This window comes from Gigantopelta aegis, chromosome 9 (assembly GCF_016097555.1).
Source record: "Gigantopelta aegis isolate Gae_Host chromosome 9, Gae_host_genome, whole genome shotgun sequence".
NCBI lineage: Eukaryota > Metazoa > Mollusca > Gastropoda > Neomphalida > Peltospiridae > Gigantopelta > Gigantopelta aegis.
In genome coordinates this window covers 7,072,099-7,092,468 of record NC_054707.1, presented here as the reverse complement: position 1 = coordinate 7,092,468, position 20,370 = coordinate 7,072,099, and the positions used below count along the sequence as shown (strand labels likewise).

Below are 20,370 nucleotides of genomic sequence, written 5' to 3'. Positions count from 1 at the left end.
GGCAATCTCCATGGCAGTGCTAGTAACCATGGACAAATGCAGGGTAACTTGGGGTTTGGTTTTCCATGAACAGCCTGAAACATAATGGAGTACTCTGCATACCACACTTGTTGAGACAGGAAAACTCACATGTGTCTGTCCATGGATGAAGGAAGGAAATGTTTTATTTAAGGATGCGCTCAACACATTTTATTTAAGGTTATATGGTGTCAGACATATGGTTAAGGACCACATAGATATGGCGATAGGAAATCTACCGTCGCCACTTCATGGGCTACTCTTTTCGATTAGCAGCAAGGGATCTTTTATATGTACCATCCCACAGACAGAATAGTACATACCATGGCCTTTGTTACACCAGTTGTGTAGCACTGGCTGGAATGAGAAATAGCCCAATGGGCCCACCAACGGGAATCGATCTACCACTGAAATATAAGTCCCACCCTCTGTCCATGGATGAAGATTGATCTCAAGACCAAGACACCTCAGAACTACACATAACACACTTCAACATTACAGAGTGGTATGACAAGTGATGTTGCTAAAACAATCACCAACACACTGCTGTTAAAACCTATCAGTTTTCAAGTTAAAACAAGGTGTTTCATTAATAAAGATTGGATTTCCCAGGAGGAAGAACTTAATCAACAAGACAGGAACTTCACAGCCAAGACAGTCCAGATACTTTACACCAATGTGATAGATAAATAAACTTCTCAATGACATTGCATGTACCTCAGTCTATTCATAAACATGTTTGTCAGTAGCCAGTGCATGAGAGAAAGTGACAAAATAATACATACTTATGCACTTGTATAAACAAGTGCTGACCATAAATATACAAAGCAAATGCTTAATTTGTAGATACATTGATTGGTCTGTGGTGGATTCAGCAATAAGAGTAGAATATTAAACTATGTTTTTATCTGTGCATATGATCATCAATGAGATGCTGTGTGTACAGCAATAAGAGTAGAATATTAAACTATGTTTTTATCTGTGCATATGATCATCAATGAGATGTTGTGTGTACAGCAATAAGAGTAGAATATTAAACTGTTTTTATCTGTGCATATGATCATCAATGAGATGAGAAATTAGCCGTACATCAAAGGTCGTGGTATGTGCTGTCCTGTCTGTGGGAAAGTGCATATAAAAGATCCCTTGCTGCTTATCGGAAAGAGTAGCTTATGTGGCAGCAGTGGATTTCCTCTAAAGAAATATGTCAGAATTACCATATGTTTGACATCCAATAGCCGATGATAAGATAAAAATCAATGTGCTCTAGAGGCGTCGTTAAATAAAGCAAACTTTACTGAACATTCCATACTCAGGGATGAAAACAACACTAGACTAAAACTGTGGAAAACTTTGCATGTTTTTTGTCTTTTTTATGTAAGCCATGTCTCTGTAAGCTTTTCATCACAGAAGTGTGTTTAATTTGAAGTGTTAAAATCTGAAATCTGCAAAAATCATGATGTTTTCTTCTTTGCATACCGATACCTCATATCAGTCACCCAGTCACCAACTACATATTCAAACTTAACAGAAGACGACGAACTGACAAATATTATTCACAATAAATTCCCCGATATGTTACATTGAGAATCAGCTTGTTAATAAACATTTATTTTGCTGCATTTTGTTCAGCTAAAGAAAGGTTAAGTTGGTTCAAATAAGAGCAATATTTTTAAATTGATAACATGAACCATTTATGGTATAGAAAATAAAATCACTGTGGGTTTTTTATTCTTTTCTTAATTTAAAATTTGGTTAAATCTCCATCATCAGGATTTCTGCCACAAAATAATTTGAGGGTACAATGTATGTAATAAAAAACAAGACAGACCATAAGTGCCCCTATTAGGCGGCTATGGGTTTAAAATGTACTGAAAATGGACTTGAGCTTTCTCTTACTATTATCTGTCTAAAAATTTACAAAATATATCCATGAAAATCCAGAATTTCAGGATACATAATTTTACCCTTCGTATTCTCTGGCAGAAACCGTGTTGATATTGTACATGTAGAAATAATAGTTTTGTGATTTTCAGTTTATTATAGACAGCTTTGACTATGTATATACATGTGTAGATCTGGCACAAGATGAGTTGAGCACATTGCCGTGGCAACTATTATGATCTTACAACATGGCCCCTCACAACATGCATGTTAAAAAAAGCTAGTTTTTGTTTACTGTACTCCCACAAGTAATATATAGCAGATACTAGATCTAAAGCTATTCACCAGATCTATAACCAATAGATCACTTCAGTACATTTTGGAAGAACATTTTTTAATATACATATAATCTGCCTGTTTAATGGAGGGGACCAAAGTTGGATGGGTTTCTATTCTTTTTTAATTATGACTATAAGATAAAAAGAAGATGCTTGTTACATCAGTAAACCATGTTGTTTACAACACGAACAAGATAAAAAGGAACCAGACTCGGTGGTGATATGGACATAAGGCTGATAGGTACTGGGTTCGCAGCCCGGTACCAGCTGCTACCCAGAGCGAGTTTTAACAACTCAATGGGTAGGTGTATAAGACCACTACACCCCCTTCTTTCTCACTAACCACTAACCCACTGTCCTGGACAACGTGCTTGAACCTTAATTGGATATAAGCACGAAAATAAGTTGAAATGAAAAATGATAAATAGGAATGTTTGTAACACATAGTCATATTTCAGAGAACAAATTAATACTTCAAAAGCTTATGGACCAAAAGTTAGTTTACATGATTTTTATCTACCAGTAGCTAGGCAACTAATGATTTGGTTACATGTGAATTGTAACCAGTATTGTGTATGAAGATAATCACCAACAAAACAATCTTACAAGATTTTAGTCTATATTGTATGTACGTATGTTTAAATTTATTGTCATGAAATATTAACGTCTTGTATGGCCGCGATAAATTCACAAAAACTTTCATTCTCTCTTAGGGTTATCTCACCAAATTGTCTATTAAACTTCAAAAATTGCAGAAATCGACAGTTATTTTCAAAAAAATGTCAATTATTACCTGCAATTATCAAAATAACATTTGCCAACTGCTTTCAAAATTTGCGACTGGCGAATTTGGCGACTGCCAGAGCTAGCCCTGTCTGTAACATTTCCTGATTTACAGTACATGTATACCCTCAAATACTGCTACAAACTAGTCAAACAAATCTAAAACAATTCCACACATCTGACTGCATTCAACGTTCATACAGCACTTCTAAACATCTTTACATGTGAAATGTTTTTAAAAATTAAACATTTCCCAAAAGACGGAACACAATTCAAGGCTAAATGTAACTGTACATCTTCATAATGACCGAAATTCCAAATCTACAGGGGCTGGTTTGTTTGAAGTTCCTCCATGATCACTATTGATCAAGTGCTCAGGAGGAGTGGACGAGGAAAATCGAGTTATCCTAATTTAATAGAGAGCGCCAACGTGGTCACTGTGTTAATGGCCAGCAGAGTTTGCCAGAAGGCTTAAATAACACTTTGTTTAATGGAAATACACATGTAAAATTATAGCTATGGACCTATGGTAAGTTTTATAAGTGAATGAATCAGATGAAGTAAACATGCCTCCAGGGAGGGGAGAGACGTGATGCCACATAATAAAGTATATATCATTATTATCAGGACCGTGGCTAGGATTTTTTTTTGGGGGGGAAAGGGGGGGGGGAGCAGGGGAGGTTGCTGAATTATTGGAATGGACGAGCATGGAAGGCGCAAGACACTAGGGGGTCCAGGGGCATGCCCCCTAGGAAATTTTAAAATCTAGAGGCTCTGAAATACCATTTTGCAGCCATTTCAGGGAGGTTACATACTTAAAACCAGTAAATTGTCATGTTATTTTTACCTGATTATTATTATAATATATATATATTTAACTATCAGGGTTTTTGCCAATGGCTAAAATGCCATCCCCCCACCCAAATGTTTTTAGTTAACCTTTTGACAAAATTAATGACTCTTCATTACTGTATGATTAATGTGTTGCTTCAATGAAGAAAAATCCACAGCCTAACAGTAACATGAAATTTTACTTATAATGCTCATGCAGTCACCATTTTCCTGAATATTTCCATCATATATGTGGAAGAATTGTAATGGGGAAGTCTTTCTGACAGTATTCCAAAAACTCAATTCCATAGCGCCATGCATACCTAAACATTTCTTTCCGACAGAAAGACTGACTATATATAATAATAATATCTTCTTCTTTTATAAATTAATATATAAGAAAGCAACCGTATATGCACATGTAGGCGCAGCTGTATGAAAAAGAAGCCGACCAAGTGATGAAGAAGCGTGTGAGAGAATTAACATCAGACAGTAAAACTTGCTGATGCCTCTACCATTCCTCGAGGAAGCACAACTAATGGACCAATTAACCTCCACGTTTGACAATTTGCACACACAGTCGGTGAGGCCATTATAAGATCATTGTAGGGCCATCTTGAAGACGGTAGCTCCTGCCGAGAGACTGGCAGTCGATGTCAGATATTCCTGGAAGTCTTTGATGGGCAAACGGGGCAATGAGGCGTTAAGCAAGTCGTGTACACTCTGTGTGTGTGGTGGCTCAAGCAGTTTTTATCTATAGACTATACACACAGGATACATGGACTGCAGAAATGAGTTTTCTTATTAAAGAATCTTGGCTGTTCAAGTGGAAAACTAGTTTTGTTTATATACAATAAAAAAACAAGGGGCTAAAAATAAATAAAAGTGTGTATGCATGGTAGCTCAATTAGAAAACTAGTAATATCTACATACATGTATACACGAGATGGGGAAAAAATACCATCATAACCAAGGACTCAAGAAATGAGTGTTCTTATAAAGAATCTTGGCTGTTCAACTGGAAAACTAGTTTTATTTATATGCATATGATAAAAAAAAACCTAGGGACTCCCCCCCTCAAGACTCCCCCCCTCATGGACTCAAGAAATGAGTTTTATAATAAACAATCTGTTTATAAATGTGATAGTAAAGTAAAAGTTTGTTTTTATTTAACGACGCCACTAGAACACATTGATTTTTTTATCTTATCATCGGCTATTGGACGTCAAACACATGGTCATTCTGACACTGTTTTTTTAGAGGAAACCCGCTGTCGCCACATAGGCTAGTCTTTTATGATAGGCAGCAAGGGATCTTTTATTTGCGCTTCCCACAGGCAGGATAGCACAAACCATGGCCTTTGTTGAACCAGTTATGGATCACTGGTCGGTGCAAGTGGTTTACACCTACCCATTGAGCCTTGCGGAGCACTCACTAAGGGTTTGGAGTCGGTATCTGGATTAAAAAGCTCATGCCTCGACTGGGATCCAAACCAGTACCTACCAGCCTGTAGACCGATGGCCTAACCACGACGCCGGTTATAAATGTGATAGATACATGTAACTGGAAAACTACATGTAGTTTTATTTACCTGTATATACATGTATATACAGAAGATAAAACGTGGACTGAGTTCTATTAATAAAGAAAGTATGATGTCTAAACTGGAAATTGTAGGGTACCCTAACAGTAACTTACTCCAGTTCTTAAAAAACAAAACAATTAAAGTGTAAAATTTAAAAATGTTTTAATTTAAATAAAATATTGTTAGATTTTTTTAAAACAAGATGAACATTCAAAGATGCAACTATAAACCAAGTTTTATTGAGCTAGGATTTACAGTTTGTGAGAAATGGCACTAAACATGAAAACTTAATGCTGAGCTACCAAATATTGCCATGTATTAGCCGACTTTTGAAGTCTAGAAATACTTTCCAAAAGAAGAGATTCGGCTTATACACAGAGGCAACAAATTGGAGCATAAAATTCCAATCGAAAATACTCCCGACTGTGACTTATAAATTTTGATCAGACCCTCAGCCTTTCACAGATTATGTAACAATAATTTGTGCACACTATAAATAAAACACCCAATCATGCAATATTATGCAGTTTTTTGTTCTTGAATGAATTATAAGTTTGATGAATAATAATAAAAATTACTTGTTTTATTGTCATTTCAATGGTAAAAACATTTTTTTTCCAACTGTCCACCATCTTTGTTTGACCTGTGCTGGGACCAGTCTTTCATATAGCAAATTTAAGATACAAAACGCTGTTTTTTCTTCAAACAAGTATTATATTTCTAATATTATTGTTTTGTTGGGAGGGTGCATTAAACTGTAAAGTAATGCCATAAATAAATTAAGCTCATTATTAATATTACCGACTGAAAAAACATAACATGAATTTCAGGACGATAATTACTCACACTATTGTCACATGACCATACCATATACAGTGAACTGCGGTCCCGGACCGCATGATCTTTTGTTTCTGTGTGTGTGGTGGGGGATTAAACATGCCTCGATGATTTTACTTTTTGCTGTCCAGTGAATAAATGAATTACTTGTGTGCAGTGGTATGTTGTTACAGCTTGTATTATTTATTTTTTTGTTATGCTTTATCACTTTTAAATTATTTTTCATGGCATGGTAGATGTTAGCATTGCCGCATTGATTGCGATCGCGATTACCGTGTTTGTAATAATTAAAGGGAAAACAAATATAATGAACAAGAAAAGCACAAGTCTATTTGTTGACAGTATTATTGAAATCGATACAACATACAGCTGGACAAAAGATGATTTCGCTTTATACACAAGGCTGATGATTTTGTACTAGATATTTAGGGTCAAACTAAGGGGTCGGCTTATCCAAGGAGTCGGCTAATACACGGCAATATACGGTACATTTAAATGCAAACACTGATGCCACCAATATATATATCACTGTGGCAAAAGTATTGTATTGCCATTGGTGCTATTTGTTTGTCAGCTTATTAATATTTTAAATATAAGAATACCTGACAATGACATCCCAAAATAGAATGTTTTCCCAATAACTATAATAATAATAATAACAAAAATGTCTTCTTTTTTCTTTCTTTTTTTAAAATAATGATAAAAAAGTAACAAACTTTATATTCATACATGTAGGTATAGCTGTATTAAACATTTCATTTCAACTTATTTTCGTGCTTATATCCAATTAAGGTTCAAGCATGCTGTCCTGGGCACACACCTCAGGTATCTGGGCTGTCTGTCCTGGACAGTGGGTTAGTTGTTAATTGTTAGTGGTTAGTGAGAGAGAAGTGGGTGTAGTAGCCTTACACCTTCCCACTGAGTCATTAAAACTCGCTCTGGGTGGGAGCCGGTATTGAGCTGCAAACCCTGTACCTACCAACCTTATGTTCACTTGCTTAACCACCACGCCACCAAGGCCAGTGCTGTATTAAACAGAAGAAGACGAAGTGACGAGGAAAACATGGCACAATTCGAGGAGTTGGGCCAGTGTTTCACTCAACAGAACTAGAAGCAAGCTGTATTTATAGACTTGGGAGTCGGAGATGGGTTATTAGTTTACTTGGATTGACTGACACTAAGTTTTTTAAAATGGTTACAATTTTTTTTGACAAAAGTGGATGTGGGATGTTGTTATAGTCAGGTATTCATGTGTTGGGGTTGTTTTTTCATCCAACATTCCAGTTATATTCGCTGTACTTGATGGTTGTCTTTTATACAAAAAGATATATATTTAATTTGAAATTAAGAAAAGAAAGTTCTGAGTTTCGTTATGCTCATAAAAGTTGGGAGTCTAGACTCAAATCTCCAATGATGCCACACACATAAAATTGTATTGGCGTTGCTATAACATTAAAGTCTCATACTCTATTTAAATCTTGAGTTAAGACTCTAAACATTTTATAAGCATAAAGCCAGGACATGTATAGTTTGCAAGCCCAGCAATTAAGAAAATGTCCATGGCAAAAAACATGCCACTGAAAAAAACAACACCTGAATGTCCAAGGCCAAAAAGTGCCGTATAGAATTAAAACCTCCACGCAATCTCCACGGCATAGCTGATTGCCATGGGCAATTGCAGGGATTGGATTGTATGTAGCAACAGACAAATAACCTGATAATGATTATCAATGGCTGAAGATAAAACTCATGTGGAAAACTATAAGAGAAAATGTTTTATTTAATGACACTCTCAACACATTTTATTTATGGTTATATGGTGTCGACATATGATTAAGGACCACTTCAAGGACTACTCTTTTCACTGGATTACATCTCGCCCTGAAAACTATAAGAGGGTTTACAGGTACATGGTTAAATTGATTTTGTGATGAGGCATATATCTACTGGGTCACATGCCAGGAAGTCAGGTCCTATAAATATGTCCTCTCTCAAGGTTTTGATTAACAACAGGTGTGGCTGCCCGTAAATGAGAGGAAGATGACAGAAAGGTAATTAGTGCAGCACAGGAGATAGGTCCAAGTACATGTGTTACATATAAACTGTTAATATCCAGTGTTATGGGACTCAAGCAACGATCCAATAACTTGGTTTATTACCCTACTGTGAAGAGTTGGATAACAGAGTTTTCAACATGTCTGATACACTAAAGAGTTGATACATCTCATATGGCATTACAGGTTTAGTCAGGCCTGTAGAAACGGGGGTGGGGGGTGAGTGGGGTGGCATGGAGCGTATGTCTCCATTACGTTTTTTTCTTACTCTATATAAAGATAACAAATGGCTTGCACCCATTCCCCATACTAGCGACTGTGCCTCCCCACTTCACGTATAGTGCATATGGGCCTGTTGTTAAGCACATATATTTACAACCTCTGATCAAACACACACACAAGTATAAGACAGATCATACCCTCTCCCTTCCACAAAAAGATTAATTTGTTTGTCCTTCAAAGTTTTGTCCCCACTCTATCTCTGCACTCAGTATTTACATGTCTTAAGTGACTTCTGCCACTCTGGGGAATCAAAAACGAGAATAAATTAAAATATATAAATATGAATATAAAGACATTTTAACAATAAAGTACACAAATATCCTATCAAAGGTGCATGTAGACTGTCTTGTTTTATAGTATTTGACTTAGAGGAGTATTCACCATCAAACAGCGTCCTGTGTTCACCGTCTTGTTTTATAGTATATGACTTAGAGGAGTGTTCACCATCAGACAGCGTCCTGTGTTCAGTCTTGTTTTATAGTATTTGACTTAGAGGAGTGTTTACCATCAGACAGCGTCCTGTGTTCACCGTCTTGTTTTATAGTATTTGACTTAGAGGAGTGTTCACCATCAGACAGCGTCCTGTGTTCACCGTCTTGTTTTATAGTATTTGACTTAGAGGAGTGTTCACCATCAGACAGCGTCCTGTGTTCACCGTCTTGTTTTATCGTATTTGACTTAGAGGAGTGTTCACCATCAGACAGCGTCCTGTGTTCACGGTCTTGTTTTATAGTATTTGACTTAGAGGAGTGTTCACCATCAGACAGTGTCCTGTGTTCACTTTCTTGTTTTATAGTATTTGACTTAGAGGAGTGTTCACCATCAGACAGTGTCCTGTGTTCTCTATCTTGTTTTTATAGTGACTTAGAGGAGTGTTGACCTTAGAGCGTCCTGTGTTCAGTGTTCACCATCAGACAGCGTCCTGTGTTCACCGTCTTGTTTTATAGTATTTGACTTAGAGGAGTGTTCACCATCAGACAGCGTCCTGTGTTCACCGTCTTGTTTTATAGTATTTGACTTAGAGGAGTGTTCACCATCAGACAGCGTCCTGTGTTCACTATCTTGTTTTATCGTATTTGACTTAGAGGAGTGTTCACCATCAGACAGGGTCCTGTGTTCACTATCTTGTTTTATCGTATTTGACTTAGAGGAGTGTTCACCATTAGACAGCGTCCTGTGTTCACTGTCTTGTTTTATAGTATTTGACTTAGAGGAGTGTTCACCATCAGACAGGGTCCTGTGTTCACTGTCTTGTTTTATAGTATTTGACTTAGAGGAGTGTTCACCATCAGACAGTGTCCTGTGTTCACTGTCTTGTTTTATAGTATTTGACTTAGAGGAGTGTTCACCATCAGACAGTGTCCTGTGTTCACTGTCTTGTTTTATAGTATTTGACTTAGAGGAGTGTTCACCATTAGACAGTGTCCTGTGTTCACCGTCTTGTTTTATAGTATTTGACTTAGAGGAGTGTTCACCATCAGACAGCGTCCTGTGTTCACGGTCTTGTTTTATAGTATTTGACTTAGAGGAGTGTTCACCATCAGACAGCGTCCTGTGTTCACTTTCTTGTTTTATAGTATTTGACTTAGAGGAGTGTTCACCATCAGACAGCGTCCTGTGTTCAGTCTTGTTTTATAGTATTTGACTTAGAGGAGTGTTTACCATCAGACAGCGTCCTGTGTTCACCGTCTTGTTTTATAGTATTTGACTTAGAGGAGTGTTCACCATCAGACAGCGTCCTGTGTTCACCGTCTTGTTTTATAGTATTTGACTTAGAGGAGTGTTCACCATCAGACAGCGTCCTGTGTTCACCGTCTTGTTTTATCGTATTTGACTTAGAGGAGTGTTCACCATCAGACAGCGTCCTGTGTTCACGGTCTTGTTTTATAGTATTTGACTTAGAGGAGTGTTCACCATCAGACAGTGTCCTGTGTTCACTTTCTTGTTTTATAGTATTTGACTTAGAGGAGTGTTCACCATCAGACAGTGTCCTGTGTTCTCTATCTTGTTTTATAGTATTTGACTTAGAGGAGTGTTTACCATCAGACAGCGTCCTGTGTTCACCGTCTTGTTTTATAGTATTTGACTTAGAGGAGTGTTCACCATCAGACAGCGTCCTGTGTTCACTGTCTTGTTTTATAGTATATGACTTAGAGGAGTGTTCACCATCAGACAGCGTCCTGTGTTCACCGTCTTGTTTTATAGTATTTGACTTAGAGGAGTGTTTACCATCAGACAGCGTCCTGTGTTCACCGTCTTGTTTTATAGTATTTGACTTAGAGGAGTGTTCACCATCAGACAGCGTCCTGTGTTCACCGTCTTGTTTTATAGTATTTGACTTAGAGGAGTGTTCACCATCAGACAGCGTCCTGTGTTCACGGTCTTGTTTTATAGTATTTGACTTAGAGGAGTGTTCACCATCAGACAGCGTCCTGTGTTCACTTTCTTGTTTTATAGTATTTGACTTGGAGGAGTGTTCACCATCAGACAGTGTCCTGTGTTCTCTATCTTGTTTTATAGTATTTGACTTAGAGGAGTGTTCACCATCAGACAGCGTCCTGTGTTCACCGTCTTGTTTTATAGTATTTGACTTAGAGGAGTGTTCACCATCAGACAGCGTTCTGTGTTCACCGTCTTGTTTTATAGTATTTGACTTAGAGGAGTGTTCACCATCAGACAGCGTCCTGTGTACACTGTCTTGTTTTATAGTATTTGACTTAGAGGAGTGTTCACCATCAGTGTCCTGTGTTCACTGTCAAGCACTCGTCAGTCAAACTCCATATAAAGATATCGTTTCTGTTTCTAGGCAACTCACCTTGGTGATGACCTGCTGGTTCCCCTCCAGATAGTGCTTGACCTTGACCCCAGCCGACAGAAGAGCTCTAGAAAATAAATTTATGTAAATGTTAAATGAAAGACAGAAACAAAAATAGTACTGGTTACAATCTCGTATACAGTGAAACCTGTTTAAACCGCAGACCTAATATTTATCTGATTTAGATAGCGTCCAGTGTTTCGCATCCAATAATCGATGATGAATTAATCTAGTGGAGTTGTTAAACAAAACAAACTCTAACGTAGGGTTTCTGCCAGAGGTTCAGACAGGTACGGCACTATACCCAAATTATTTTGCAATTTCTTTTTTTTTAAGTTAACCTTTTGACAAAATTAATTACTCTTATCATTACTGTATGACTTTCTGAACCCTAACCCTAAACTTAACCCATTTTCTTTCTGGGGGAGACCCCCCATACCCCATGATGACTGTGGTTGCATTTAATTCCGTAGCGCCATACCTAAATATTTCTGGCAAAAACCCTGAACTGGTATATCAAATGCTGTGGTATGAGCTATTCTGTATGTGGGATGGTGCATATAAAAGATCCCTTGCTATTAATGGAAAAATATAGCAAGTTTCCTCTCTACCACTACATTTATATGTAAAAATTACCAAATGTTTGACATCCAATAGCTGATGCTTAATTAAATTCAATTTAATTCTAGTAGTGTCGTTAAACAAAACAAACTTTACACTTGTGCAGGCCATGATAACAATAAATTGTTGTACATGTATTGGTATACACTATATTACCATGAATAATACTTTAGGAAACCATTGGTCATGAACGCTGTAGAAGTAAGCAAGTACTGTGTTCAGGAGGGCTAACACCCACAAATAATATGACTGGTATCATGTTCCATCACATCATATTCATTTTACGGTGAAACCTCTCAAAACCGGATCCATGTAAACAGGAATTCCCTCAAAACCGGATGTTTTTTATGGTCTCTTTTTAAATATCTGTGCAGAAAAGAACCTGTCTAAACCAGATACCTCTTAAAACTGGACTTTTTATTTGGTCCTTAGGGTGTCTGGTTTAGAGGGGTTTCACTGTATTTTATGCACTAAAGCCAGTTAAGCAAGTGACAGGGAACACTTGCCCTCCTGAACACAAAACTGGATTCCCAGGTTCGCCTAAAATGGTGCACTGCATTCTCTGTACACTTTGTACATTCTCAACTAAAATATATTGTTCTTTAGTCATCTCTTATGTCAAGATTTGATGCAGGCTGAAAATTTAGCATGATTCTGTGCTTGTGCAAGTGTCTATAACCTGGCTAGGGTTTTTTAAAGTTATCTTAGCGCTACGAAATCGTAAAAAACTCGTAGGCTGTGACATCATTATCATTTCGCAGCACTAAGATGACAAGTTTCCACATCCTGCATGGTGTTAAAGAAAATACACAACTATGGAACCATGACGAGTTTCCACAGCCTGCATGGTGTTAAAGAAAATACACAACTATGGAACTATTACGAGTTTCCACAGTCTGCATGGTGTTAATGGAAATACAACACTATGGAACTATTACGAGTTTCCACAGCCTGCATGGTATTATAGGAAATACACAACTATGGAACCATGACGAGTTTCCACAGCCTGCATGGTGTTAAAGGAAATACAACACTATGGAACTATTACGAGTTTCCACAGTCTACATGGTGTTAATGGAAATACACAACTATGGAACTATTACGAGTTTCCACAGCCTGCATGGTGTTATAGGAAATACACAACTATGGAACTATTACGAGTTTCCACAGTCTGCATGGTGTTAAAGGAAATACACAACTATGGAACTATTATGAGTTTCCACAGCCTGCATGGTGTTAAAGGAAATACACAACTATGGACCTATTACGAGTTTCCACAGTCTGCATGGTGTTAAAGGAAATACACAACTATGGAACTATTACGAGTTTCCACAGTCTGCATGGTGTTAAAGGAAATACACAACTATGGAACTATTACGAGTTTCCACAGCCTGCACGATGTTAAAGGAAATACTGTTTTATACACAACTATGGAACTACTACGAGTTTCCACAGCCCGCATGGTGTTAAAGGAAATATACAACTATGGAACTATTACGAGTTTCCACAGCCTGCATGGTGTTAAAGAAAATACACAACTATGGAACTATTACGAGTTTCCCCAGCCTGCATGGTGTTAAAGGAAATACACAACTATGGAACTATTAGGAGTTTCCACAGCCTGCATGGTGTTATAGGAAATACACAACTATGGAACCATGACGAGTTTCCACAGCCTGCATGGTGTTAAAAGAAATACACAACTATTGAACCATGACGAGTTTTTAGTCTGCATGGTGTTAATGGAAATACGGAACTATTACGAGTTTTTACAGTCTGCATGGTGTTAATGGAAATACACAACTATGGAACTATTACAAGTTTTGACAGTCTGCATGGTATTAAAGGAAACACACAACTTTTAAACCAACATGGTTTCCACCTCCTAGGGTTAATGGAAATACACAAATATGGAACCATATGGGTTTTCACGGCTGGTGTTAAAGCAAGTACAGAACTATGGAACCATCACACAAGTTTGAACAGCCCGAAGTAATTAACTCTGACAGGAGCTTCCAGCGGCTCGGCTAATAAGGTTCAACACGTCTTTACTTTAAGCTGAAAACCGTGTCAGACATTTCTCTGCTAAACTCAAACTGTCAGTCAGTAGTAGAACAACAATGGATCAGTTCTTACACACTACTTCATAAAACATAGTTAAGCATGTACTGATTATAACAGAGTGGTCATTATCTATTAAACAGATCGGAGGCTGTTTAAGAAAAGTACGTGGCTCTATTTAATGAATGGAGAGAGGTTTATAACTTTAAGCATGAACAATAGGCAGTATTTCCTTGACAGCCCAGATAGCTGAGTGTGTGTGTGTGTGTGTGTGTGTGTGTGTGTGTGTGTGTGTGTGTGTGTGTGTCCAGAACAGCATGCTTCAACCCTAATAACTATAACTGACATTAAATGAATAGGCGACCAGGCTCTCTTGACAGAAAATAATTTGAGGGTACATACTAAAAACAATTTAACAGACCATGAATACAGGTAAGTGCCCCAACTTCCTGTAGGTAGTTATGGGTTTGAAATCTTTTGAAACTCATCACTGCCTTTCACGTATTTTAACAAATCAGAAACAGCAGTTATCTTACTATAATATTCCTAAAAATTACAAAAATGTATCCATTAATTTCCAAGATTTTAGGGTAATTAATTTTACCTCTCGTACCCTCTGGCAGAAACACTGGTTGTTGCCTATACTAATAAACACACTGTTGTAAGATGAATGGATATCTTGCAGAAGATTGAAACCAGGTAAATTTAGACACCAGATGCTACATGTTATAATGATGCTATCACATATTTTGTGTTTATCTCTGTGTAAGGTTCAGTCATGCTGAGTTTCACCAGAACACCAAAACGTGCTGCTGGGGGTGGTCTAGATACATGTAGGTCCTAGCTGCTATCAATATTTCATTTCATTCTTTTAAATTATTTCCAGGCTTATATATATCCAATGATGGTTCAAGAGTGATATTCTCAGCTATTTGGGCTGTATGTCCATAACAGTGGGGTAGTGCTTAGTGCTTAGTGAAAGAGAAATCAGTGCCGTGACATTACACCTTGCCACTGAGCTGTAAAAACGTATCTACAGGTAGGTACAAGCTGGTAATGGGGTGCTAGCCCGGTACCTACTAGCTTATGTCTCATGGCTTAATCACTACACCACATAGTCCAGACAGCTACCAGTAAACAAAGGTTTTGTTTATATGCATATCCCTAGGCAGCACAGCACATACCAGTCTTTGCTATACATGTATGTGTATGTAAATACTGAAAATGTCTACAGCTCTTGTTCCGAAATAATCAACAAAGTTAAAATTTGTTTTGTTTAACTACACTACTAGAACACACTGATTTATTCATCACTGGCTATTGGATGTCAAACATTTGGTAATTTTGACATATAGTCTTAGAGAGAAAACCTGCTACATTTTTCCATTAGTAGCAAGAGATCTTTTATATGTACCATCCCACAGACAGGATAGCACATACCACAGCCATTGATATACCAGTCATGGTGCACTGCCTAGAATGAAAAATAGCCCAATGGGCCCACTGACGGGGATCGATCCCAGACTGACAACGCATCATGCGAACGCTTGACCACTAGGCTACGTGCCGCCCCCAACATGCACTATGTAAACAGTCAAAATTACACCAACACCCATAATATCACTGTACTATTTACCAACACCCATAATATCACTGTACTATTTACCAACACCCATAATATCACTGTACTATTTACCAACACCCATAATATCACTGTACTATTTTACCAACACCCATAATATCACTGTACTATTTTACCAACACCCATATCACTGTACTATTTATTTAGCAACACCCATAATATCACTGTACTATTTAGCAACACCCATAATATCACTGTACTATTTTACCAACACCCATAATATCACTGTACTATTTTACCAACACCCATAATATCACTGTACTATTTTACCAACACCCATAATATCACTGTACTATTTACCAACACCCATAATATCACTGTACTATTTACCAACACCCATAATATCACTGTACTATTTACCAACACCCATAATATCACTGTACTATTGACCAACACCCATAATATCACTGTACTATTTTACCAACACCCATAATATCACTGTACTATTTAGCAACACCCATAATATCACTGTACTATTTAGCAACACCCATAATATCACTGTACTATTTTACCAACACCCATAATATCACTGTACTATTTAGCAACACCCATAATATCACTGTACTATTTAGCAACACCCATAATATCACTGTACTATTTTACCAACACCCATAATATCACTGTACTATTTAGCAACACCCATAATATCACTGTACTATTTTACCAACACCCATAATATCACTGTACTATTTTACCAACACCCATAATATCACTGTACTATTTAGCAACACCCATAATATCACTGTACTATTTTACCAACACCCATAATATCACTGTACTATTTTACCAACACCCATAATATCACTGTACTATTTAGCAACACCCATAATATCACTGTACTATTTAGCAACACCCATAATATCACTGTATTATTTAGCAACACCCATAATATCACTGTACTATTTAGCAACACCCATAATATCACTGTACTATTTTACCAACACCCATAATATCACTGTACTATTTTACCAACACCCATAATATCACTACTATTTTAGCAACACTCATAATATCACTGTACTATTTAGCAACACCCATAATACCACTGTACTATTTAGCAACACCCATAATATCACTGTACTATTTTACCAACACCCATAATATCACTGTACGATTTAGCAACACCCATAATATCACTGTACTATTTAGCAACACCCATAATATCACTGTACTATTTTAGCAACACCCATAATATCACTGTACTATTTAGCAACACCCATAATATCACTGTACTATTTAGCAACACCCATAATATCACTGTACTATTTAGCAACACTCACTGTACTATTTAGCAACACTCACTGTACTATTTAGCAACACTCATAATATCACTGTACTATTTAGCAACACCCATAATATCACTGTACTATTTAGCAACACCCATAATAGCACTGTACTATTTAGCAACACCCATAATATCACTGTACTATTTTAGCAACACCCATAATATCACTGTACTATTTAGCAACACCCATAATATCACTGTACTATTTTAGTAACACCCATAATATCACTGTACTATTTTAGTAACACCCATAATATCACTGTACTATTTTAGTAACACCCATATCACTGTACTATTTTAGTAACACCCATAATATCACTGCTGTACTATTTTAGTAACACCCATAATATCACTGTACTATTTAGCAACACCCATAATATCACTGTACTATTTAGCAACACTCACTGTACTATTTAGCAACACTCACTGTACTATTTAGCAACACTCATAATATCACTGTACTATTTAGCAACACCCATAATATCACTGTACTATTTAGCAACACCCATAATATCACTGTACTATTTTAGCAACACCCAAATGCACATCAATGTCTGTATCGATCAACAACCACACCAACATAGTTTCAAGTGATTGTGTACACGTTTTCTGAACAACAAATATTAATCTAATTATCTGTAATTTAAAATAATTTAAAATGATTCAGTTTGTATCCCATTAGTTTTTAACTATAACTTTATTGAATTAACTGTATCATGAAAAAATACATATGATGTAAATATACAGTAAAATATTTGAGTTTCAAACTTGCTAATGATATTGAACACCACACACAAGTACATGTACCTGGATGCACTGCAAGTAAAGCACTGACAAAACCACCCCAAAAAGCATACCAGTGATAGTGTACACGTGTAATCAGTCCTTCATGTATAAAAAGATCAGGTGAGTGAAAATCACTTTCCTCGTAAGTTCCAGGTAAGTGATTTATGTTACATAGGAAAACATCTTGAGCAACAATTGTACATATTGACAAAAATAAGTTTTGAATATCACACATTCTACCATGACTTTGGAAAATACTCGATTTTGCTTGGCCAGTTACCTTAAATCCTAGGTGAGTAATCATGAAGAACCACCTAATATTTAATAAGGCCGATTTACTCACGTATGAATACAACGCGGTATTTACAAACATGTCAGCCAAACAATGGGGCATCTTTGACATCGGTACGCTTCAGGAAGTTTTTTATATAAATCCAGACTGGTTTGAAGAAGAAATGTATGTAGAGTTGCCAAAACAAGAAAAGGATGAAAGTAAGTAGGCTACACAAACTGCAGGTTTAACAAGACGAAATGGAAAAATAGCTGTATAATACTGTAGCCTAGTTATAGCAGACGATCGAATTTTGTTACAAATGAAAAAGAAAATGACAGAATATCATGCGTTTATCTTCATACAATACTGAATCTTCCACCGCACAAAAGAGTCACTATTCTGCTATTTTACAAAATGATGAGCGCAACACATTTACAACAGCCTCAGCTTCAGTTTCCAAGCCTTTGAATATCTCACAAAATATTAAAGGGCTGGGATGTCTGGATTTTTTTTCAGTAGGCCTAATGTTGTGATAAATAATTATTTTCAGAATTAAGACTGCATTAAACGTTGCAGCTTGGTTGACTTTTGTGAGGGGTGTGGGGTTATTTATTAAATTTCAAACAAACATGTCATTTATTCTTGTTTATGGATTTTCCTTTACATCTGTTAATAAAATACACAAGATTAAATATTTGATCCAAGTTCTACAGTCGTATGTATTTATTTATTATGTTTTTTATACTGTCAACAGGTGCTGACATTTCAACATTATCCACATACACAAAGTGGAACTATCCTGCCTGTTCATTCATATACGTTCGGTTTTAAATGACATTTAGCAGTGTTAAATCCACGATAACCTACCTCGAAAATGAAATCAGAGTATGTTTATCTCCTAAATGAACAATGATTGAATCAGTATGATATTCAAATACTAGGGCCGGCTTGGGCAGCTTTTTAAACAACCAGCGGGAGGTTCCCTGTTACTATATTTTCCGGTGAAAAACAAAATGCTTCTGAATTGAAATTACGGTACACTTGGGCAAGCAAGTGCAATCGCACACCTTAGCTGTGAAGTAACTGGTGTATTACATGTGAAGTACTGATACTAACAAACACACCAAGGATATGACACTACTATGCATCATATAAGTGTAGTATTATACTTACTCATTTCTCTCTAGTTTGATCTTGTACTTCTTGCCATCAAGCACCAGCTGAATTGTTGTATGTTTCAAGTGTTCATGTGTTCCCTGAAACAGTCAAATACAATGATTGTGCATTTATTATCAACTACATGTACAGATCTACATGAGTCTCCGACTTTTAAATGGTGAAATACCCTCTAAAAATAGACTAAAACTCGACTCCATAATTGTTACTTCTCAGACACACGTTTGTTTTTTAAAATATGAGAAATGCATTTTGTGATATTAAAAACACCAGGATGACCAAAAATACTTCGAATGTACAGAAATGGATAATCTAAGCAATAAAATCTAAGTAAAGTATGATTTTAGTTATTAAAAACTGCTCTAATAATAAAAAATATGCCTTAGTGTTTAAAAACTAGGGTATGTCCCTTTAATATATTTTATTTGAAACTTCAGAAGAGAGATCTATAGCTCCCCTGGATTTGGCTCCTGGCGAAGACTGAAAGATGTCTATTACTTACATGGTGCCTGAGTCTGTGTTCCTTTGTGGAGATCCCCACAAGCTCATTTCTGCGGACCTGTTTGGGGAAGACAATCTGGTAGGGCCGTGGAATAGACTGAAGGAGAACTCGGTTGAACTCATACTTGTCCAGCAGCCTCCTTACATCACGACCTACAAGAAAACAGTTCAAATATAATTTAGTTACATCACAATCTACAAGAAAAAAGTTGAAATTTACTTGTTAGAGAAAACACCTGCTGTATTTTCCTATTAGTGGCAAGGGATGTTATATATGTACCGGTACCTATATACACCATCCCAAAGACAGGACAGCACATATTAGTCTTTGATATACTAGTCATGGTGCACTGGCTAGAATGAGAAATAGCCCAATGGGCCCACTGATGGGGATCGATCCTAGACTTACTGTGCATCAAGAGTGTGCTGTTCTACTGAGCTATGTTCCACACTTTTGTAAAAAGTAAAAGACATACCTGTAGGCATACATATCCAAGCAAAACTGCATAGGCTAGAGTCCAAGGCAGCAGAGTGAAATCATTTTTGTGTGAAAAAACGTGTAAGTTGCCTTCATGCCCATCTGGGCGGGACATAGCC

At 36.8% G+C, this 20,370-nt stretch overlaps 1 protein-coding gene across 2 annotated transcripts in view; it reads right to left on the bottom strand.

Moving 5' to 3' along the window:
* The window catches only part of LOC121381948 (disintegrin and metalloproteinase domain-containing protein unc-71-like), a 78,166-nt gene that overhangs the window by 52,929 nt on the left and 4,867 nt on the right, over positions 1-20,370 (bottom strand). For both annotated transcript variants that reach the window (XM_041511380.1, XM_041511381.1), the window contains exons 2-4: positions 19,775-19,926; positions 19,270-19,352; positions 11,428-11,494 (exon numbers count right to left, since the gene is read on the bottom strand). In XM_041511380.1, coding sequence (XP_041367314.1) covers positions 11,428-11,494; positions 19,270-19,352; positions 19,775-19,926 — 302 coding nt within the window. The remainder of the gene's footprint in view (positions 1-11,427; positions 11,495-19,269; positions 19,353-19,774; positions 19,927-20,370) is intronic.